Genomic DNA, 24,483 nt, shown 5'->3' on the forward strand with positions numbered 1-24,483 from the left:
TCTACTGGTTGGGACGAAATATCCAAAGCACCAACCCTCAGGTTACGAGACTACTAGTGGCGAGCCAATTGACCTGCTATCAGATTATCGAGAAGCCCCTGACTGCAGACCCGCAGAACTCAATGTGGGCGGAGTTAAACGTTTAACCCCGCCCACTATCCAACATTTGACTCCGCCGTCACTGTGATGCTTCCTGTTCGGTCTTATGTATTCCTCCTACCACAAGGTCCAAAAGACTGAAACCATCCGGCGAAGGAAAAGAATGAAAGAAGAGGGACAAGAAACCATATCATAATCAAATGTAACCTGAGATTCTTTCTTAATGTTATCAAAATTAAAGGGATCACTAGACTTTTTATTTTATTTTTTTGAACAACAAATTATTTAACAACAAACATTAACATAAAACATGCAGGCAAACAGTAAAAATGTTAATGAAATACTAAAATGATATTAATGATGATCACAATGATAATAATGTTTATAATAATAATAATAATATTAATAATGACAATAATTATGATGTTGATAATGATAATAATAACAATGATGACAATAATGATGATATTAATGATGATCATGATAATATAATAATGATGATAATAATACTTATAACACCAATAATAATAATAACAACAATGACAATAAGAACTTTAACAATCATCATAATAATAATGTTTAAAAGTGGGTGGACATGTGTACTGGTCTTGGTCTGAGGTACGGATCATATGATATCACTCTTAGAGGAATATGGCATTGATTTTCAAGTTTTCTTCATCTACACAAAGTTTGAAGAAAGTTTCCATATCCTCCTGGTCAGTGCCGGCCCTGAGTAATTTGGTGCCCTAGGCAAGATCTTAGCCAGCGCCCTCTTGCATCGCAGTCAATTTCACAATCAATTTTCATACACTCACACAGAAACTGCAAGTATGTATTCAAGATTTTATTTCAAGATTAAGTCAAAAATATCACACCAAATAAAAACTGAAGAAAGAAACAAGTGATAAGAATACAATATAAATAAGGCATTGTGCATAACATATTTTCTCTCAGCCTCAGAGGGCCATCTCTCTCTTATCTATTGTCAGCCGCTTTGCAAAACGACCTCCAACTCCTTCCATGTTGCCATGTGGGTATTGTGCTCCCAGCTATCCTCATGAACCTTCAGCAAGTGGCTTGCATTGTTCCAGTCCTTTAGTCCTTCCTTATTAAATCTGTATTCTTTTGGAGAAAACATTTAGCAGCAGAAGCAGTGCAAGCTATCATTTCTGTTTGAGTACATCAGCCAGCTTCTTTTGATTTGTTCAGCATTGACTAAGACTCTTACAAAAGTCATGTTAACACTCTCCCATCTTTGTTTTTGGGAAATGTGCGAGATGGAGATATCCAGTGCTGAAGCACCGCCCTCTGGCGGTCAGGAAGAATGAAATAGAACAATATTTGTTACTAGTTTATTGCAGATTGGAGTTTAACCAAGTGCACTTATTCAAGTACTGTTCTTCAATTTTGAGGTACGACACTTTGAGTATTTCCAACTTTAGTTACTAGTAACTTGCAGATTGAATCCATAACAAAGTATATCTACTGTAGTACAACTTCAAGGTACTTAAACATTTTCTGCTACTTCATACCTCCTTGTCACTACATTTAAGAGGCCAATGTTGTACTTTATTATATTTATTTGAGCTTTTGTTAGTTTTTACTTGCAGGTTGAAATGTAACCAAGAACATTTACTGACAAATAACTGAGGTACTTCTATTTCTTCATACTTCCTGTCCACTATGATTTGGAGCCAAGTATTGTAATTTTAACCACATTAAACTTATTTGATAAAGTTAGGTGCATGCGACTTGGAATGTAACTTAATACATGTATTTAAGTACTGTACTTAATTATTGTACTTATAATTTGAATATTTTCATTTCCTGCTGCTTTATGCTTCCACTCCACTAGTTAGGAGGCAAATATTGTACCATAACCATAACAAAACATTTCTTTGATAACTCTGATTACTAGTTACTTGAACACTGGAATGTAACCAAGTACATTTACTTAAGTAAAAATTAGAGGTGCTTGTACTATTTCATATTTTGAGATTGCATGCTGCATCAATGCCAAAGTAGTGCAAATTCAAAGAATTTATTTAATCACAAATTGGATAAAACAAAAACAGAGAAATTCTGAATATTGAATCCGATAAGTACTTCTGGGTACTTTTACATCACCGTTGATGGTTAATCCTCAGATCACCTGCTTTTTCTCTGACTTGCTCAGCTGACACATTTGTCAGAGTCAGCAGCCGACCAGGCCAAGCAGACAGCCTTTTGAGAATAATTTCATGTGTTCTCGATTGATTTTGACCAGCTGAAACTGATAGCTCCAGATCCCGTCTGCCCCCTGGAGTTTTTTAATTAATGTCTGCAAAAAGCAGCAATAGATGAAATGATTACAACCTCCAGAACAACTGGCACCTATCATTCCAGATCAGTGTTGAAACTGTAATCAACCCAGGAAACGTGTTATAAGAATTCACAAGATTTCCAAGGACTTACAACAGATTTAATGAAAGGAAAAAAGATGAATGTGTATAAAACCAAAACACTTTATTACAATTAGGCTGAAAAAACCCAATGAAAACACGACTACTTTACATGTACAAATGTTTTTCATTGATATTTACATTTTTTTTCTCTTGACATCAATAAAAAAAGACAATTTATGAGAAAACACAAAATACTAAAGTACATGTTTACAGTGTATTTGCTGCAATAAAAAACAAATGACTAAAGGAACGTGCATTATTCTCCATTCAGTATCTATAGACAAGGAAATTAGACATAAAAAGGACTATTTATGAATACACTTACGCTAATCGACAACACAGAATTACCCATAAAGCCTCAGAGGTCTGTTCAGAAACATTATAATCATCACTTTGAAGGCTTGTCTGTCATTTGATATTTTGGGTTGTAGTGGGAGTGGGGGTGGGGGATGGGGATTTTCAAGAGACATTCCATATTTAAAAAAAATCAAAGACTTTAAGTAAGTGTTTACTCTGTTAAGCAAAATTTTAGATCCCACCAGATTTATTTTTGGTAGCAGCGCTGTGATCAATCTGCCAGGCTACTTAAAATTGTTCAATGTTATGTTAAACACTGTTGTAATCAAGTGAAGAAGAGGTAAAGGTGTGGTACGGTTAACAATGTGATTGGGGTCTCTGGCATCAGCTGATGTGGGATCCAGAACTTCAGTATTGTCAGAAAATCATTTGTTTCATTAGCTGCCCCCCCCGCTGGGTTTGGCAGGAGTTTTGGCCCTGATGCCACCCTGGCGAGCCTGACCCTTGATGGGCTGTTGGGGCTGAGTGGGCTGCTGCTGCTGCACCGGGGACTCAGCAGCGGAGGGTGTGGCGGGCTGCTGGGCAGGGCTGTGAGGGGGAGGTGTTTGGATCTGGGGGGAGGTGGCCGCAGTCACCACCTGCTGCTGGATGATCTTTTGCCCAACAACCTGGGCGGTTGCTGTTCCGGTGGGAATCATTTGCACCTGAGCAGGAGCTGAGGTGGCTGCCTGTGTCAGAGTCACAGTCTGAGCCTGGATCTGAGGAGAAGCAGTAACTAAATATTTATCTGTCCCAATGTGCAAGTTTGATGTGAACTATTCCAGTGCATTTAAAATCTCTCTGCTGGTTTTACAAAGACATGACACATAGCTCAATAAATATTTGCTGACATATAATTTATCCTTCTTTTGTCATGATTAAAGTGTATTCATCTAATATATCTAAAATTAATGTTTGATGCTTTCCTATCACAAAAATAACACTTTCACTTACATCCATTAATTTACCTGTTAGACCACAGACTACACAAAATGACAGCACAGTTAACCCACAACTAGCAGTTAGCCTGAGATACCACTGTTATGTAGATATTAGGGGTGTCACGATTTCACGTATACAAAATGCAAATGAACCGCCATTTGTTTCAAGTGACTGTTGTGGTTAGCACAACTTCACAGTGATGTATGTATCTATGTAATCCATAGCCTGTATCTAAAATGAGTGGCAGTGGCATCAGCTCGCTGTAGACATCCTGACATAAACTAAAAAAAATCTTATCACATTTAAAATAATGACTGAAGTCCTTCACCTTCTGAACCACAGGATGCAAGCTGCGAGAAGTACCCTATCACATATCTCATTCGATATTCAATTTATTTTGGCTGCTGACTGTACATGGCTGGCTAGCTAATCTTGTTGTTAAACATACCGTCAAATTATATTTACAGTTGTCAACTATACAATGTTTCTGACTCTGAATATTGCTAGCATAACGGGTAGCTCTCTGACTAAAAGCCGAGCAATTAGCTCCCGCAGCTAAGTTGTATCTGAGGTTTATCCCATTTACTAGAGTAGTGAACAATGTTTCCACTAACAAAGAAACTTAGAGGATTGTTAATGATCGTTTCAAGTATTAGAAAAACCCTCAGCTTTTTCGAAGGAAAATGGGTTATGAGAAATGGAGAAGAATTTTAATTGAAAATCATGAAAATAAAAGGTTAATGTATGTGATGGCCATAATCAGGAAAATATGGACACCTAGTCTGGCATTATCCCTGACTGAAAAAAACATTAAAAAAAATAAAGGCATACAAAATGTTGCATAAAGGCTGCATATCGCTTTAATGATGAAAATTCTAAGCCTTGCCTCAGGCAGGTAGCTACATTTAATCTTAAACTATAAAGACTGAGCCCAAGGATGTGATACAGCTCCAGGACAGATCTTACGACACATTCAGATGAAGAACCATACAGGAGTTCCCTTCAGATATCAGCTGAAACCCCTACCTGCTGAGGAGAAGACACGATCTGTTGGAGGTTGGCCACAGTGGATTGCTGCTGTACTATTTGTGGGAGCTTAGCCACCTGATAAGAGAAGTAAACAGGAAAACCTCACATCAATCCACAAACCCCAGTGTTTACCTGCAAATATTTAGCTTGCGGTATTGATTGCCAATGATGATGTACCTGGATTTGTTGGGCTCCTGTGGGTTTCTGAGCCTGGGCGATAGATGTAGTAAAGAACTGGGTCTTGATTCCTGTTTGGAGTTGAGTGGTAGCGTAGGTCACCTTCTGCTGCTGCTGCTGGGCCGGTTGGGCAGCCTGCACTGTCACCTGCTGGGTGCCAATCTTGGGGAAATAGCACAGCTATATTTACTACAGGAACATGGTTCCCTTTATCTTTATAATCAATGAATATTTCCACTAAACCTATACAATTGAACTACAAGAAGAGATAAAAGATTGTGTATATGCTGTGTCTGTTGCTTTGAAATGTTGACTGTATGAGTCAGTTTTCAGCCTATGATCCTTAGGTGGGGGCCCTTCTGACTTTCAAAGTCAAGGATTAAATCTACAGGTGCAAAGGTGGGCTTTGGGACAAACTACCTGAGGAGATGATGCTTACAGAATCAGTTACTTGTTTTAAATCACTCCTCAAACATTAGACTTGCCTTGTGGGATATTGAGACCGTTGTTTTATTTAGTCATTCTATCCTATCTATTGCTAGTTGTTAACATGTGAAACTCCAGTCTGTGTTTCTGCAGTGTGTTCACCTTCTGCTGTACAGTGGCCTGTCCTTGCTGTGGCTGCCCTGCCTTTTGTTGAGCCGCGGCTGCTGCCTGAACTGCAGCCGCCTGCTTCTTCATCTGAAGCAGCTGCTGGACCTGCATCTGAGGGAAGGAAGGCGTCAGCACAGGCCCGCCTGACACAAAGGAGAAAGAACACAGGAATATTAGGACGTTCACATATAGTGGGTGTATAAACACTACTAAAAATTAGTCAGGGATTATTAAATGCCACAGAATAAACAATCAGGTGATTTACCCGAATATCCTAATATCCCCAATTTACTAGTTTGAGTTGTATACTGGGCAAGAACAGACATATGATTAAAATGATCTATGACATAGTGAACAAAAAATAGTGAATTTTCTGTTAGCAACATGGGGAGCAACAAGAAAAAAAATTCAATAAAGACATTAAACACACCTGTTTTCTGGGCCTGACCAATAGCCACACTGATGCCTGCTACAGTGACTGGCAGCGTAGTGACCCCAGCTGATGAGACCACAGCTGGCACAGAGACCACAGGGGGCTTGGTGAGGGTCACCTGGGCCGTCTGCCCTGCCTGGGCCTGAATCTGGCCTTGCGTGGGCACTCGAGTCTGTGAGAGGAACCACAACCAGTGTTAATGCTGCCACAACCTCCAACACTGACATGAACAGAGGAGAGAAAGGGGCAGAATGTTCAGAGGAGCCTTATTTTGATCAGTGTATTTTATGTCAAACTTAAGCTATTCTATTAGAAAAAGTTGATGGAGACTAGTACTTTTGACAAAAATGCTATGCTAGCTTGAGCTTGTTTTTGCCTTTTCCCAAAAACGGTTAATGCGCTTAATGAGACACGGAAACAGATTTTCCAAATAAATTCTGATGTAGCAAATTTCAAACTCACATGAATGAGCACCATTTTTTTTCGCTTTGAGATAAGAATAAGCTGTTTTTGTTGGTGTTGGTTAACATGTGAAAACATGGCTAGTAGTAGCAACAGGTATTGATAAAGGGACCAAACAATTCCTCCATGATAATCCATCCACTCTTTGACATTTATCACCAAATGGCAAACAACTGGTTTTGTTTCTTGTTCGCAGCCCTTTACTTGCTCTACTTGGTTTATCATAGTCCTGTGTAATTTAGCCTATACCACCAACTACTGATGAAATTACGCTTTGTGTAGCCTAGTTTATTTGCTCCAGGTTGACAGAAACATCCCTTTTATTTTTCTTTTCTTTCTTTTTGCGACATTCTAAAGTTCAGTTATTTGAGAAAGACCAATAAGTGTATGATTCTTAAATTATTTCCACAAATTCTTGTGAAAGTGTTGTGGTATCTTTATAGATGCATGTTCAATTAATCCTCATCTCAGTCTTACCAGTCTGGCCACCTGCAGGTTAGCCACGGTTGTGCCGGTCAGCACAGCTCCAGGTCTGGGTGCTGCAACTGCTAACTGTGGGTTAGACTGGGCAGCCTGTGCAGGCTGCACCTGAGTGGCCTGCTGGGCTCCCGCAGCCTGTTGGCCCTGAGCTGCAGCTGCTGCCACGGCTGCAGCCACCTGCTGCTGCTGCTGCTGCTGCTGCAGCTGCAACTTGTGCTTGTGCAACTTTAACAACTCCTGTAAACACAGTTTACCAGTTAATGTTAACAGCAAACATGTTGTTGTTACAATCCTTACCTTCCTTTGTTTTGCCCACTGGGTATATTTAGAATACCTTACTATGTCAGTTTAACCTGCTAATATTTCTAGGGGTGTCACGATTCTCCAAAACCCTGGATTGATTTGTTTGTATGTTTTTAAATTCACAATTTCATTTTATTTTCAATTTAAACATTTGTTTTTCAGCTGCTATGCCACTGTAAGACTATCACATCTGGATTTGTCAAGATCAACAGATCATTGGTTTTAAGCCCTAACAAATGTCATTTACACTGTAAGATTCTCCTTTTAAAAGACATGGGTATTTTATAAAAACAGTTTGACTTCATCTTGCTGGCTTTGTTCAAGTTAAAGTTAAGCAAGTTCAAATCATATTCACCATAAATAAAGATTACAGAGTTCAATAAACTCAGTGTTTGCTACAAAGTTTGGTTTCTCAAATCTCTCCTGAGTAAACCCTTTTGTGCAGCTGCAGGCTAACAGAGGATAGCTGTGTCATCTTTGACACACACGCCTTTTTATGGCTTTATTGATAGAACAGCTAAAGATATGACAGGAAACAGGGAGAGAGAGGGGGAGTGACACACAGCAAAGGGACCCAGGCCGGGAGTCGAACCCGGGTCCGCTGCAGAGCCTCGGCACATGGGACGCGCGCGCTACCAACTGTGCTAAACGGCGCCCCTTTGACACTTATATTGGTGGTGTACCTGTGGTTTGCCGACACCTTTGATCTGTGGGGAAGCCGCCTGCTGTTGTTGTTGCTGCTGTTGCTGTTGGTGCTGCTGCAGCTGCTGCTGACGGAGCATCTGCAGGTGGGCTGGGGTGAGAGGCTTTCCTTGTGACAGCGGCATACCTGTGGCTGGATTGAAGGCAGCGGATTAGACAGATCTGAGAAACACTGAATCAAAGGATGTCTTTCAGAGAAAACTGCTCAGTTCAGAACCTGATGTGACCTGAGTGACCAGTGGACGAGTCTGTGACTGCACTGGGCTCAGGGTGGTAGAAACTACTGCAGATGCTGTCACTGGGGTAACGGCTCGAACACCCTGACCTGTAGCTATGGCGACCACTTCGGCAGGGGCGGCAGCAGTGACGGCCCTCTGTTGTGTGTGGACCACCTGGGCTCCAGCTCCAGCTGCAGGCTGGACCAACAACAAAAAAAGCACAATGTGCAAAGGTTCTAACACTTGTAAAATCCACTCTGTCTACTGGCTGTAGTAGGTGTACATTCTGCTTCATGCCAATCTATTACATCTGCATCATGAATTCCTGTTAGTCAGTAAGCGGCAGAGTTAAGCCAGAGCAGCAGTGATAATTGAGCATGACTCACAGACAGGGTGCCTGGGATGACTGGAGATGCCAGGCGTTTGTTGGCCTGGAAGGGACTTGGAGGAACTCCAGCAACTGTGTTCACAATCACATTCCCTCCTACCGTGGCTGGAAGAAACAAAGAGGAATTAATTAACTGCTGGATCACCAACAACTCTGTAATGTGAACCATATGCATGTCAACGTACCAGCCTGGATGGTAGTGCCAACTGTGGCATTTTTTATGGCTCCAGCCTGAAAAACATGAAACCTGTATGTAAGAGCCTTGTTTTGGATCACTCATCTAAGTGGAGGATGTTTTAATTCTCACCAGAACTGCTGCATTAGGCACAGCAGCAGCTCCAGTCACAGTGACAGCCTGAGGGACCTGAGCCTGAGCCTGAGCGGCAGCAGGAGCTTGAGCCTGGCCAGGTACAGCCTGGGCCTGAGGTGCTCCGGCCTGCTGCTGCTGGGCCAACTGCTGAGCCTTCTGCTGCTCAGCAAGGGCCTGCAAACACACATACAATGCACAAAAGCAAACATGTCAGTAAATTAAAAAAATGTGCACTTCTTGGATATAAATGTCAAACAGATGCTTCTGATTCACGCTTCTACTGACCCTGAAGAAACCCAGAGTAAAACCGTTATGTGTTGCGATTATTTTTTTTACTTTGGTATACGGTGTGCCTTGAATCTTTTGGGGGGTCCAATTACTCTTCTTGTGGAAAGTAAATGTCAGTATTCATAACAGTGTTTACCCTACCACTCCAGGGGGGTGGGGGGCTGTATAAGTAATTGAAAAAGGGAAACAAAAACAATTGTGACTACAAAACAGCTTTATTTCCATACCACTATCACTAATGTAGCTTTTAATCAAGATATGACTACTAAAAAGTTGCAAAGGGCACTGGTAAAGAGGTGGAGGTGAGAAACAATACTAAATGGATGAAATCATGGATACTACAGTGACAGATTTAAAGGGCTTTCCATTTCTTTTCTGTTGTCTTCTCATGCACTGATTCAGTTAGCTTAACAGCCAATCAGAGGGATTTCTCTCACTGAACAGCACTGTTGAAGATTCAACAAGCTCAGTTTGTCAAAAAGCTGGCAACATTGCCAACTAGCACCACCAGTGGAGGGCACACTGCCACAACTATGGCCAGATAGTCACCGTTAGCCAGGTGCATTAATGCCCTTAAGCTAAATGGGTAGTCTAGCTAGCTCGCATTGTATTTCTTTACAGGCATGCATGCATTTGTTTCTCTGTGCTTTATTCCCGAAACTGGAGATATATTCACCACTGTACCATACAAGTTGTAGTACTGATGGTTCTGTGTACTCTGACTGGATCCCTGTAACTTAGCTGCTCCCAAGTTGTCCACCTTGGAAAAACACTGCATAATTTAACATACCAGCATAAAACTGTACTTGACAGACTGGGATAGAGGGATAGACAACTATTTGTACCATATAAAGTAAAAAAAAGCATTAGCACAGCCCTCTGTGTGTGTGTTAACTTTCTATGATTAACAACTTGTACTTGGCATTAGGCCTGGGCGATAAACGACGTCATTTTGGCCATGTCGGTATATTCGGTGTCATAGGCATAACATCCACTAGGGACAGGGGACATGTTAGGTCGTCTTGATTAATCTACCCCGGCATATACCGATGTGCTTTTTTTACATTAATTTGATGGCAAACTCCACCCGCTGATGCAACACCAGCTATGCCAGGTTAGTAATCAAGTGAACCCACTCTCGCTGTGAGTCGCGGACAGTTTGTGTAATGATGCTGCGTTCAAAGGCTGCAACAGGCCACTGTCTTCGGCCGGGCCGGTCCATTGATCAAACATTTGTCTTTCGTTTTTTATTCACTCAAAATAATGACTGTATTTCCAGCTAGAAAACGCGCATCTCTCTCCTCCCTCCATTGTTGTTTGCATTTGTGTCTCTGCGTGGTCTGACACGTGAGTGTCCTCATGCTGGAAAACGTGACTTCTCGCGTACGTGACGTCACTCCCCGAGACGCAAGAAGAAAGCAAAAATATATATTTTTTACTCAGGAAAATGACAAAACTAGTAACGCGTTACCGGCATCACTGATTGTGTAGCTTAAGTGCAACATGGAGCATGAAGATGTAAAGGAAAAAATAAAAACAGTAGAATTAACTTTGAGCAAGTTTGGAGGAAAGTCGGAGGTGTGGACCCATTTTAAACAAGTCGTGGGCCGTGATAATAACATTTGTCGGCTTTGTCGAGTGCATTAAGTGCGGCACTTGTTGCATTATTCATTAAGATTTCTGTAGTTAAAACAACTCGCAACTGTAGTCGAGAACGTCAGTTATAACAGCCCACGTATTAAACAGTTGTCGGGTTTAAATCGGTCTCGGGCTCATAATTACATTCAATGTGTCGGGCCGGGCTCGGACACAACGTGCACGGGCTCGGGTCGGGCTTGATTATAAGCTCTACTTGGGTCCAGCCGCGACTTTACTGAGGTTCACCCAGTGTGAGCAGCAGGAAGACGGTCAGATCACCTCCCAGAACATGGCATTGAATTGCTGGAAACTGATTTAAGGACTGTCATCAAATTACTTAGCATAAATATATTAATACAAAATAATTGCAGTTCTTTCAATATCTTCCATGACATGGGGCCCAGTGACTCCAGCAGCAGATTGTATTAGTAAACTGGACGAATGAGACACAGCTATGTTTATTGTACTTTAGTGCTTCCTCTATTTTATATGAATATTAATAATATAATTTTTTTATCAATAGCTTCCCTGTCATGTGACCCTCTGACCTCTGAAACAGATTCTGTGTCTATGATTCTGTGTCTCTGGTGTTACTTATCGTTCATTTATCGTTATCGAGGTGAGTTGCTCAATATATCGTGATATTGATTTGAGGCCATATCGCCCAGCCCTACTTGGCGTAACTAATGAGCAGGCTGTCACTCCAAGTGAAGATTATAACAGCAGATGTGTCTGTTAGCAGTCAAACCAAAATACAAACTTGATTCAATGAAATAAGACATACACTCCTTGAGAGCCATAGCACATGGTTAAATGTATCCTACACATTGCAGATGATCACCTTTTTCTCTTTGGCAATCCTTTCAGCACGTTGTGACGCCACCTGAATGGGAGGTAAAGGCTTGTCGTAGCTGATCCCACTGAAGAGAATTAAAACAGCTGTTAGACCTTTTCTTTAATATCAGATGTAAGGTTTAGGCATTAACTGTACAAAAATGGTGACATTAAACACACCTTTCTGCCAAGACTGAGGCATGTTTGGGATTCTTCTGGAATGGATTCATGCCAAGCCTGTAGGCAGAATAAAGTTACATTTAGTTAAGTTCAGAATAAAATGAATACATTTAAAAAGAACATATCTAGTTACAGTTTCTTCATCTATCAGAATTTCACCATCACACTCAATAACTCAATAGTTGGTTTGTGAATTGTCATGTCAGGTCTTAGCTCCCTCTGAGACACATTCACCGAAGACAGTCAATCATTACTTACAGTGGTTTGATGGGTGGGCTCCTCTTGCTGGCAATGATCTTCATGAGTTCAAAGCGACTATTGTAGAGCTGAATGTGCGTTGCATTGTCGTCCTGTGTGTAGATCTGACAGGTCCTCAGAGGACGGCTGTTCTTAGACTGTGTAACCAAACATCAAACAAAGAAACAACAAAAGTGAGCCCACAAATTCAAGAGCACAGAAACATTAATTAAACACAAAGACCATGTCAGGTACCTTGTATATGCTCTTGGTTTTCTTCTTGGGGTTTGCCTCATACACCAGCTGAAAAAAGTTAAAGACATGGCTAATTCAAAAAAGTACAAGGTGAGTAAGTCATTTTTATGGCAATGCAGAGTGTCTCTGTCCATTACCTTGCCCTCTTCCCTGGGAATGATGACATTTTCGTAGCGGTTACGACACTGTTTGGGAGAGCGGTAGATACGGCTGCAAGAGTTCACCACATCGCTCACCAGATCCCAGTTAGGAGTGTGGGCAGGAGACACAATGGTCAGGTTCAGAGGCAATTCCAGTAGCTGCTTTACAGCCTGTCAGACAGAGTGTAAACATGGAATGTAGAGATATTAATATAAATACATAATGTACATTGTTACATGCAGTTCTAGAGATGTTAATTTCCATCTCATACAGCTTGGAAAGAATGGATGCAGTACCTGAAGCAGAGCCCAGTCCTCACTGATAAGCCACTCCGGGTTGTCCTGGCCAGCCTCCATGGCAGGTTTAACCAGCGACGGAAGGGGCTTGGCAAAGGGTGCCTGCTGCTTGAGGGAGAAGTTCTTTTTCTGGTCCTTTCCCTCACGGCGAACTTTCAGCATGCTGGCCTTCTCGAAAAGGGAGCGTGGAGGAATGACCGTCTCTCCATGGCCCTTTTTCTTCTTTCTGGCTGCTGCTGGACAAACAACCTCAAGTAAAAACAGAGATACCAAACACCTGCAAAGACACCCCTGCATGCATTTACTCTCGAACGGTCTTTTAAAACTCTTCCTTTTAAAAAGAAACATTTAGCCAGTAAAGGTAAACCGACATATTGCTGTCTGAAGGAGTGAAGACCTCAATGACCAATCGGCCTCACCTGAGGGATCCATCTTGAGTCTCTTGTGCTCCTTGCGGATGTAGACAGGAGGTAGCTTGGACTCATGCATGGGTGTGGTGTCGTACATCAACATCATCACAGAATCAATGTAAATGTCATTGTCATCCTGTGGTGGTGTAGGTGGAGTCCAAACCTGTGGTGGAAAATCACACATGAGAATAAAGCCAGAAAACAGAATGAGACTTAGTGATTAGGGAGACTGGTGCTGTTCTTACAAATTACTTCAATTTCATCAACACTCCCTTTTTTTCCCCAATTTCACATTTGCAGTCTTACCGGCATAATTTCTGTGTGGCCATCCTCTGCATCAAACACATACTCCTGTTCAAATGCAGAAAAAATGTTAATGTCAACTCAACACACATTCCACACACCAATTCTTGTTTGATTAGCAGAGATCACAGTTTCTACCCACCATGTTGTAGGCATCTTCTCTGGTGTAGGTGAAGAGATCTTCATCACCCTCCATTATCTGCCGCTCCTCCTCCTCCTCCTTGAGCTTCTGCAGCTGCTGTAGCTCCCAGCCTCTCTTGGAGCACTCTAACTGCTCCTGGGTAAAATAAACACAAAATATGCGTCAGCAAAATTTCACACTGAAATACCAACATGGCGAGATAAATTATTAGCTGATTAATGAAGATATTTTCACATCTATACGGATATCTACTACTAATCAGTTCAGGTAGAGATATTTCAGTAACACAACCTATTTTACTTAGAGATGAAGAAATTCATAGAGAACAAATTCTGCTAATTGTACAAGCAACCGTCTAATGTATTGCACATGCATTTCAACAAAGGAAAACAAGGAAACCACATAGAAACTTTCACATTTTAAGCAACCCTTTGTGGCCATGTGAATATAGATTTCAGTGTTTGCAAGGTGCATTAAAGTGCACTTCAGTCTGTGTGGAAGACAGCCTTGAGAGAGGTCCTCACTAAACAGAACAATCTACCAGCAGTTTGGCACTTGACAGGTCGGACCCTGACAAACATTCACAATAAAAGGCATTGAATGATCTCGTTATCAGATCTACACTGGATCACTCAAATGAAAATGGATGTGTATCTCAAATATCCTGAGGTTAAAAAAAGAAATTGTTTTGAGTTTAAGTTACCTTGAGAACAGCTTCATCATCACTGATGTGGAGGTACTCCAGGTAATGTAGGGCATACCTCTCAATTGGTGTGAGCTGTTTGAGGGATAAGGATATGCAAATATTCAGTCAAAAAGACCATACAGACAGACAAACAAAAAACTGCATTTAACCTCATCCATAGCGACCGCCAGACAGGCTGTATTAAGAATAAAAAATATTTTTTTTATAGGCATGCTTCTGGATGTTATTTAGTCCTCTTCCAATCCTATATCCCAGGAGGTTCTGGCTCTGCTTGATGCAGAAAAGGCATTTGACTGCATTGAGTGGAATTATTTATGTGACACTCTGCATTGGTTTGGTTTAGGGGAGATCTTCATTAGTTGGATTAAGCTTCTATATTCTTCCCCTATTGCCTCTGTCCACTCTAATGGTATCTTGTCCCCTTACTTCCAGCTGCAGTGTGGAACAAGACAGGGTTCCCCCTGTCCCCCCGTCCCCCCCTTCTCTTTGCCCTTTCAATAGAACCCTTTGCCATCGCCATTTGGTCTGACAATATGATCTCTGGTATTAACAGGGGAGGTCTCCAACGGAAGATTTCTCTTTATTCTGATGACATCATACTTTTTATCTCGAAACCTGCCGTCTCACCACTAAGACTTATCACCTGTTTAAGGAGGTTTGGCAGCATCTCTGGCTACAAGCTCAATGTTAATAAGGGTGAACTTTTCCCCATCAATATGGATGAGAGACACCTCCCACCTTCATCTGCACCCTTTAAATAGCCCTTGATAAATTTAAATACCTCTGAATCACTGTCACACAGAGATATGCAAATGTATTCAATAAGAACTTTATACCCGCGCTGGATTGTGTTTTCTCTACCCATTTCAGTGTGTCCTGATTTTCATTCCAAAAGCCTTCATTAAAAAACGTAATCAAGTCATCTCTTCTTTTATTTGGAATAAAGGTCCTAGTAGGATACAGAGATCTATTCTACAGCTATCAAAGATCTCGGGGGGCTGGCCCTCCCAGATTTTCAGTTATATAACTTCACTGCAAACATCCACAGCTCCCTCCACTGGCCACTCTGCCACTTTGGCCTCCGTGACTCGGTTCCCTCATCTATCTATAAATGCACGGGATCTCTGTCTGTCTGTCTGTGTGTGTGTGTGTGTGTGTGTGTGTGTGTGTGTGTGTGTGTGTGTGTGTGTGTTGGTCAAATATCTCTGCGTATAACACTGACCCGAGACTTTCAACATGGCTGCTGCGTGGTTCAGTGGTGTGCATCTAAGCATTTGTTTGGACTGCAATGATACCGTGAATAAATTATTTCATAAATGCTTTACAAATTCCGCCGAGCATAGTCCACCAGAGCCACCACAGTCACGTGCGTACCAGAGCCAAACACTGCACACCGTGGCCACGTGCGCACCAGAGCCAATCACTGCAGAGCTCAAGCCCACGACGTAACTGAAGAAACAAGCGGATTTATACCTGCAGCGACGCGAGCTGGACCGGGATTTTGCCGGCAGTTCGGTCCGTTCTGTTCTGTGCATCTAAACTGACTGTTGTGGATTAATGAGATTAAACGAGTTCGGACCGAGTCTGTTCGGGTCTGAGGAGATCCGGAGACGCGCGGACAACAAAGTGGAATCGGAATCTGTGGATGTTCATGTGTAGCTAGCTGCTAGCTAGCTGCCAGCCGCTAGCTGCTAGCTATACCGCCCACCTCTCGAGGCGACGGACCGGCCGCATCGGCACATCCAAAACCGGACCTAGGGTAAATAATGTCCGCCACGCTTTTTCGCCAACATTGCCGTCACGTTTGCTTTGTGTCTGGTGCAGGAAGAAACGGTAAAAACGGGCTTTTGTCACGAAAGTGTCCAAGCAGCAAGTTTGGTTGTTGAGCAACAGGAAGTTGTGGGAGGGACCTAGGCGGATGATTGACAGGCAACGACGGTCGGACAGCGATATTGAGAGTTGAGAGATTTGTTACATTTAGCGTGTTTGGAGCGTGTAGTTAGTGTGTTATGTAGTGTTTGGTGTAGTGTGTTTAGTGTGTAGTGGAGTCGGTTTTTCGTTTAATGAGTCAGAACAATGAGAAGATGCTGAATGTGGAGCAGGCAGTGCAGCTCTCAAGGAGCACAGGCAGACCTGAGCATTGCCTGCATTTAAATGTAAATAGTTACATACAACTTTGCTAAATTTGTGCATACATTTAAAAAATTTACAAACAACAATGTATATTTGCATTACAAGTAAAAAAAAAAAAAAATGGTTTCTTGTAAATATGTTTATTTGTGGTTTTCACAGTAAAAAAAACATCAAACTTTTTCTACTCGGATTTTATGGGTTTTTTGTGATTTTAGGTCCATTGTGTTAATACAGTTTGTCAAAATAAAAAAAATAACTGTACAGTCACACATGTGAGGTTGTGCTAAAAATAATGACACCAAGTAAATAGTTTTTAAGGTGAAATATAATGGCAAAATCAAAAATAATCAAAAACAGCCAATTATACCCTGGAATATCGGATTTCACAACAAACCTAAATATCCCTGACGTCCCACCTTCAAACACAGCCTCATTTGGCCATCCATGAAAAAGCTCCTTAACCTCCCACTTTTTTATAGGAATACACTTTTGTTAAGGGCACTGCACTAGAAGGTACAAATAGAGGAAACATCCTGCAAACCATCATCTCAGACAGCATTACTCTTCTCCCCACTATCTTTGACACCTGGACGTCCAAGCTATAATTCAATAGTCAATCATTCCCTGCGTATTTGGAAGCGGTTCAGATCCCATTTTGGGCTTTAGTCATTTCTGTTATCCTCCACCTGCAATAGAAACCCGGCATTTCCCCCATCACTAAATGACAATGTTTTTAGTCATGGTTTAACAAGGGAATTAGAACATTTAAAAGACCTGTCCATAGACGGAACCTTTGCCTCTTTTCCCCGTTGTCTTTGAGGTTCAAGCTTCCTAAAACCCATCTATTTAGATATTTTCAGATCCAAGATTTTGTCAGGAAAAAATGGCGAGGACGGGAAAGGCGTTAACACTTGACCTGCTCATATGCAAGATAAAGGATTCAAAAATGCTGTTTGAATAAAGACTAGCGAGGTAAATTCGAAATAAAGCTTAACAAGCTAATAATGCTGGATTCTAAAGCTAAGAAAGCTGCTAGGGATGTTTACGAATCCTCTGAAAGTCAAGTCTGTTAATTCAACTGTTGCTGCTGCTGGCTGTTTAGTGTTCCTCCTCCTACCAAGAATGTAAGACATTGTACTGAAATTCACTGACTGATATGCACAAATAATTACACATATTGTTGGACATGTTTAACAATTTAATTGTAGTGCAGCCTCCTTTATTTTTACTAATGCATAATCACAAGTAGGTAGTAATTTGTTATGTTGAACCACTGGTGCAAATAGTATTTTGCAGGCTACATCTGCTGTTTGTCCTTGTCTGTCTGCTGCAGCTGTACAGTAGCAGGAAAACCTCCAAATCCTAATCTTGCGTAGGGCACCAAAATGGCTAGAGCCAGACCTGGGGCCCGTTGCACAAAAGTAGGATCAAGACATCCAGGATAAGTGACTGAGCTGAGCTCAATGAATCCAAAACAAGAGCGTCCAGGCTTAATTGGTTGCACAAAGACCAAGCCAGGATGAGCAGACACGGATTCATCAAGCCAGGTGAAACCAATCCTGGATAAGTGCGCGCTCACGGCTCCCTCAAATAGACCCCGCCACCGATCACAGATTCACTGATTCACCATGGCAAGTAGAGCGGCTTACTTTTCCCCGCCGGAGGCAGAAATCCTCATGGAGGCATACGAGGAGGTAAAAGACATAATTAAAAAGAAAGGCAACACTGCCACAGTGATAAAGCAAAGAGAAAAAAAAGCGTGGCAAAGTATTGCTGACCGCCTGAATGCGTAAGCAGTGCACAATTACACACTCACTGCTCCGCTGAAACATCAGAATTACAATCCAAATAGTTAATTCACATCTCCAAAAACGCAGTTGTACTCTGATTATGAATCAGTTGAATTTTTAATTGAAATGGACTGCAGATATGAGTGAAACTGTGTAAATGTAACTCCATCAGACTGTATAACTCTTTGATAAATAGATGAGCTAATAAAAATAATAACCACCTCCGGCGCCAAATACAACTGGCAGATATAGTTATGCAGTACAAGAAGAAAAAGATGGAAAACCTTGCACTGGAGTCCGAAATAAAAAAGAGGACAATTCGAAAATTGGACCTTGAAATAAAAAAAACTTGAGCGGGAGGTGAGTTATGCCTTCAATGCACTCTGTATGCTGACTGTAACACAAATGTATTAATCATTATTCTCCTTTCCTCCCCCAGCTCCAAGAAGATGACACATCTTAAATAAAAAAGTAAATGGTCAATCCTCGTAAAGTCAAGTGAGCCAATAGCCTATATGAAGGCCCAAAATGGTGTGTTCCTCTCTGCTCTGACAATGGCGAGTGAGGGACCAATATGTGTTAACTTATTTTAGTTAATATGCATGCTTTAAATTTAAGTTAAATATGTCCTGCAGTGACAGAGGAATTTGTGTTTTGTTTTGTTTTTATTTTAAATTTAATTTAAATTGATTTGGCTTCTTATGATGTTTGTGCTGTATACTGAAGCTTGCAGGGAGGCTACGGCATCCACTCATTTGTCTGTTCATTTGATGCGTATGGATTTGTCCTGCATTTATTTTGGGGTGCAGACATGCGGGGTGTATTATATACAGACCTTTGAATGTGTATTTATCCTTGTGTTGTATAATACTAGTGCAGTGCCCGTAAGAAAAGTGTATTCCTATAAAAAAAGTGGGAGGTTAAGGAGCTTTTTCATGGATAGCCAAATGAGGCTGTGTTTGAAGGTGGGACGTCAGGGATTTGTTGTGAAATCTGATATTCCAGGGTATAATTGGCTGTTTTTGACTATTTTTGATTTTGCCATTATATTTCATCTTAAAAGCTATTTACTTGGTGTCATTATTTTCAGCACAACCTCACATGTGTGACTGTACAGTTATTTTTTTTATTTTGACATACTGTATTAACACAATGGACCTAAAATCACAAAAAAACATGAAATCCGAGTAGAAAAAGTTAGATTTTTTTAACCACAAATATGTTCAACAATCCTTTTTTTTTTTTTTTTTTTTTTTTTTTTACTTATAATGCAAATATAAATTGTTGTTTATCTAAATGTGTGCATACATTTTAAAAATTTACAAAGTTATATGTAACTATTTACATTTAAATGCAGGCAATGCTCAGGTCTGCCTGTGCTCCTTCCAGCTGAATGAAGAGCTGCACTGCCTGCTCCACATTCAGCTTCTCCTCATTAAACAAAAAAACGACTCCACTACTCACTAAACACACTACACCAAACACTACATAACACACTAACTACACACTCCAAACACGCTAAACGTCACAAATCTCTCAACTCTCACACACCGACCGTCGTTGCCTGTCCCTCCCACAACTTCCTGTTCCTCAACAACCAAACTTGCTGCTTGGACACTTTCGTGACAAAAGCCCGTTTTTACCGTTTCTTCCTGCACCAGAAACAAAGCAAATGTGACGGCGATGTTCGCGAAAAAGCGTGATGGACATTATTTACCCTAGGTCCGGTTTTGGACGTGCCGATGCTTCCGGTCCGTCGCCTCGGGAGGTGGGCCGTGTATCTAGCGGCTAGCGGCTAGCTGCTAGCTAGCGGCTAGCTGCTAGCTAGCGGCTAGCTACACACGAACATCCACAGATTCCGATTCCACTTTGTTGTCCGCGCGTCTCTGGATCTCCTCAGACCCGAACAGACTCGGTCCGGACTCGTTTAATCTGATTAATCCACAACAGTCAGTTTAGATGCACAGAACAGAACAGAACGGGACCGAACCGCCGGCAAAATCCCGGTCCAGCTCGCGCCGCTGCAGGTATAAATCTGCTTGTTTCTTAAGGTGGGGGGTCACGGTGGGCTTTGCAGTGATTGGCTCTGGTGCGCGCGTGGCCACGGTGTGCAGTGATTGGCTCTGGTGCGCACGTGACTGTAGTGGCTCCGGTGGACAATGCTCGTGGAATTTGTAAAGCATTTATGAAATAATTTATTAACGGTATCATTGCAGTCCAAACAAATGCGAAATATCATACCATTGAACCACGCAGCAGCCATGTTGAAACTCTCAGGTCAGTCTGATCCTGATCCGCAGAGATATTTGAGGAACACACACACACACACACACACACACACACACACACACACACACACACACACACACACACACAGACAGAGGTTCCGTGTATTTATAGATAGATGCTTTGATTCTGTGCTTTCCATCTCGTAGAGTCACTGTGTGACTTCAGTTTTGAAAGGAGCTGATGGTTTACCTGTTTTGCTTTGTCCTTACTCAATAAAGGAACATAATGTTACACTTTGATGTGTATTTATATTTATATGGGATGTGTATTTTATACGACGTAGTATCAGGGCCACACTGAGGAAGAAAGGAAAAAGTCATACATTTATGGACTGGTTCTTTCTGTGGAAAAGATGCATTTTCTTGCATATTCTTTTTAAAGTCCTAATACTTATTACAATGTGATGCTGATGTGCCAAAAGATTAAGTATCTCCTTGTTTGTGAAACCTTTACTAAAGTACAATTCCACGAAATGCTCCACAGCCCTCACTTTAACAACTCTCCTCCTCCTTTTTTCTTTCTCTGTGGCCCTAATATTCCGTCATTTTATATATAGCCTTATAGTCTATGGAAAACTGTAAATTATCTAATGATAGCAACATCATCTAAAATCATAATTTATCCAAAATGATTGAAATTAATGATCACAAACGTTTAAATAATGACAGTGGGTCTAGTTATATGTGATAATGTGTAGTGGGCAGTGGAATAACTATTGGTTTCCATTTATGGTGACTGCTTACTGAGATAAGGGATGAGATTAAATAGATCCTGGAACTTAGCCTGGTCTGGAGCAGGCTAACTCCACAGAATAAATCTCCATGGTAACTTATACTATAACATTTCCTACTGCCCCCTATCCCGCTTTTGTGCAACCGGATCACGGATAAGTTGAGCCAGGATAACCAAGATATCCCGGCTTAATCCCTTATCCTAGTTTTGTGCAACGGGCCCCTGATCTGATTCCACCCTCTTGTTTATTGTATTTGTTCTTATTTCCCAAACAGTATAAAGCTACCTGTTCCATGACTGCATTCAGCTCCTCTTTGTGAGTAGGCTCTTCTTTCCCTTGGCTCTCTGACTCCTGGTCACCCTCTGTTGCATCTTTGCCTGCTAGTTCCTCCTGCTCCACCTCCTCCTCCTCCTTCTTCTTCTTCTGCTGCTGCTGCTGATCTTCCTGCTGGGCATCCAGGTTTATGCTGTGGAGAGCCTGGATGTATGGTCTAGCCACTCTGGGAGAGATTGCTTCAGACGCCGAAGGCTCTTGGTGGAGAACCACAAACTCCTCCACTTTCTCCCCTGAGCCTGCTTCCACCTCAAACAGATCCTGGATTGTCCGCTACAAACACAAAATATCGTGTCAGTCACTATATGTTGAAATACATACATATAGGGTTATATAGATCAAATAAATGTAAAATAAACAATTAACTGAGTTAATCTTACTTGTGTGAGGAAAGCCAAGGTATAGTCAGTACCCTGGGCAGCCACCTCTCTGATCAGGTCCTTGGTGCCGTTCTTCAACAGCTTCTCTTCAATGGAGTTCCCACTCTCCAGCCTGAGAAACATACAACCAAAATCAGCACCAAAGTCTTTCAAAAAAGAAGAACTAAATCAGATAATCCTGTGCTGATAATATCACCTGTATATGTGTATATCCTTTGAACGTCCAATTTTGTCACACCACTCCTGGGTGCGGGCATCCATGCTGGGATTGAGATCTGTGTCGTAGAAGATAATGGTATCTGCATCAAACACAGTGCCAACTGCAGCGCAGCAACGGTTGGTCAGGATGCTGCAGAACACCTTCCTGTTCCTGTTAAACTTCTTCATACTCTCCTGCAGGGATACAGCAGCAAGCACATGAACATACTGGGACAAAGGATAAGATTTTAATTTTAAGAACATTTAACTAAGACTTCTTTGCCTACCTCACTGCTTTGCAACAGTTAACCATTTTACTGAAATTCTCCACAGGGTCATTTAAGTTTAATCACATCTTTATCATCCATTTTCATGTGACAGCTGTGGCCAATTAGTTTTCTGCATCTTTATTTCTTACAGCAACACCAGGTCTAATTAACTCACCCAGAAACAATAGGGACTATATAATAGACCACAGGTAAGATGAGGACAGGAGTATTTGAAATTTCAATATGACAGGTGAGACACACTAGAAACATTTTGCAATTGGAAAAGGTGTGTAGTGGCAAAAAGTAAAGACTGTGACCACTAATGTCAGCATCTCTTAAGGCCCAGGAGGAACAAAATCCAGCTAGGAGGAAAGAGTTTGTCCCTGTGTTGAGCAAGAACTCTGCACTGAAACTGGGAGGTCCCAGTGGTAGACAGATAGTTAACCATACATTTATGTGCCTATCAAAACTGGATGTACCTGTCCGTGTTTAGTAACAGTGGCAATTTAGGTTTTTTGTGGTTCAAAATAATGCTGCCTGAAGACAGAAGGAGCCATCTGAAGTATTACAGGTTCCTTTATATACCAAAAAATGTTACTGATCTATGTAACATGTGACCTATTCTTGGGTCTCATGTGGCTACTGGCTCTAACACTTGACCTGCTCATATGCAAGATAAAGGATTAAGAATGTTCTTGGATCATGAGGTGGAAAGATGGACAAGCTACATTTTTGCTATAATTCTACATCTTATTTCCAGTCTCACAACAGTACATTTTTTATGTTAGCAACACTGACTTAAGTTCAGCTAAAAGCTTGTTTTCAGTGTGGCTTGTCAGAACCAGTGTGAACCAGATGGAGAATTTACCTGTCGTTCATCGGGAGTGAAGCTTTCATCCACTCGCACATAAGTGAGCTGCCGGTGATCAAGGAAGGCCTCCAGGATGTCAAGCATCTTCACCATCTGAGTAAAGATAAGGACGCGGCGGCTTTCTGACCGAAGCTTCTGCAGCAGAATTGCAAGGGCTTCAAGTTTACCTTTGGAAAAGAAAGGATCGGAAATGACTCGTCTTTGCAGCGTGGAATGTTTCAGTTTGTGGTTTTCAGCAAGGTTTAAATCAGCAGCAGTAAGGTTTTTACAATATTACACTGACTGAAAATACTAGGGAATGGAAAAATCTACTATCTATCAACTATATCATCAACTATAGGTTGCTATGGCGCCGTACTAGGTGGCAGCCTGTAACAGCAGCTCCCGTGGGTTTTTAAGTTTTTTCGTAGTTTTTATTGTATTTGTGTTGTGTTTGTGTTCTGGTTTTCGCTGAACTTTTGGCGGCTCTTCTCCGGAGACTGGGAGAGGACGAACACCTTTCTTTTTTTTCTTTTTTGAACTTTTACGGCACTTTTTGTGATGTTTTTGCGATGTTTTTGCTAACCCTAGCAACGGAGGGTCAGGAGCGCATCATTGAGCGCATTGTTTACACACGCGACCAGCTGATTGCGCTGTGTAAACCTGCACTGCTACCCGGAGCCAGACCTGAGGTCCTGAAGGAGCTGCGGAGGAGATGCCGTGGCTGCAGAGCCGGAGTGAAACGGAGGGTGAAGAGGAGGAGACACAGACCGGCTGTACCGGCGATCGTCATGGGGAACGTGAGGTCTCTGGGGAACAAGACGGACGAGCTTGCCGCGCTGATAAAGGCTCAGAGGGAATATCGTGAGTGCAGTGTGTTGTGTTTCATGGAGACATGGCTTCACTCACACATCCCGGACCACAGCGTGGCGATTCCCGGCTTCAGCACTGTTGGGGGGGACAGGGACGTGACAAGCAGCGGAAAGAAAAGAGGAGGGATTGCACTGTATGTGAGTGAGAGGTGGTGTAATCCTGGACATGTTCATGTGAAGAAACGTATCTGTACCCCGGACATTGAACTGTTGACTGTGGGGATGAGGCCTTATTGTTTGCCCGGGAATTCACGTCCGCCATCATTATCGGTGTGTACGTTCCTCCGTC

General features: G+C 41.8%; 1 protein-coding gene across 8 annotated transcripts in view; it reads right to left on the reverse strand.

Annotated features, from left to right (window-relative positions):
* Window positions 1-2,538: 2,538 nt before the first annotated feature.
* The window catches only part of ep400 (E1A binding protein p400), a 46,360-nt gene continuing 24,415 nt past the window's right edge, over window positions 2,539-24,483 (reverse strand). For 7 of the 8 annotated variants that reach the window (XM_030415967.1, XM_030415965.1, XM_030415966.1 and 4 more), the window contains 25 exons: window positions 23,341-23,510; window positions 22,202-22,398; window positions 22,006-22,117; window positions 21,578-21,898; window positions 14,345-14,419; window positions 13,642-13,776; window positions 13,503-13,547; window positions 13,206-13,359; window positions 12,787-13,022; window positions 12,487-12,660; window positions 12,350-12,397; window positions 12,116-12,252; window positions 11,858-11,914; window positions 11,685-11,763; window positions 8,915-9,091; window positions 8,793-8,838; window positions 8,606-8,712; window positions 8,219-8,417; window positions 7,983-8,134; window positions 6,994-7,233; window positions 6,052-6,226; window positions 5,616-5,764; window positions 5,028-5,189; window positions 4,848-4,925; window positions 2,539-3,598 (listed from right to left, as the gene is read on the reverse strand). In XM_030415967.1, coding sequence (XP_030271827.1) covers window positions 3,278-3,598; window positions 4,848-4,925; window positions 5,028-5,189; window positions 5,616-5,764; window positions 6,052-6,226; window positions 6,994-7,233; window positions 7,983-8,134; window positions 8,219-8,417; window positions 8,606-8,712; window positions 8,793-8,838; window positions 8,915-9,091; window positions 11,685-11,763; window positions 11,858-11,914; window positions 12,116-12,252; window positions 12,350-12,397; window positions 12,487-12,660; window positions 12,787-13,022; window positions 13,206-13,359; window positions 13,503-13,547; window positions 13,642-13,776; window positions 14,345-14,419; window positions 21,578-21,898; window positions 22,006-22,117; window positions 22,202-22,398; window positions 23,341-23,510 — 3,746 coding nt within the window. In that variant the 3' untranslated portion in view covers window positions 2,539-3,277. The remainder of the gene's footprint in view (window positions 3,599-4,847; window positions 4,926-5,027; window positions 5,190-5,615; window positions 5,765-6,051; window positions 6,227-6,993; window positions 7,234-7,982; window positions 8,135-8,218; window positions 8,418-8,605; window positions 8,713-8,792; window positions 8,839-8,914; window positions 9,092-11,684; window positions 11,764-11,857; window positions 11,915-12,115; window positions 12,253-12,349; window positions 12,398-12,486; window positions 12,661-12,786; window positions 13,023-13,205; window positions 13,360-13,502; window positions 13,548-13,641; window positions 13,777-14,344; window positions 14,420-21,577; window positions 21,899-22,005; window positions 22,118-22,201; window positions 22,399-23,340; window positions 23,511-24,483) is intronic. The other variant, XM_030415963.1, reaches the window with a different exon arrangement.

Source organism: Sparus aurata, chromosome 5, assembly GCF_900880675.1.
Source record: "Sparus aurata chromosome 5, fSpaAur1.1, whole genome shotgun sequence".
In the NCBI taxonomy this organism is placed as follows: domain Eukaryota; kingdom Metazoa; phylum Chordata; class Actinopteri; order Spariformes; family Sparidae; genus Sparus; species Sparus aurata.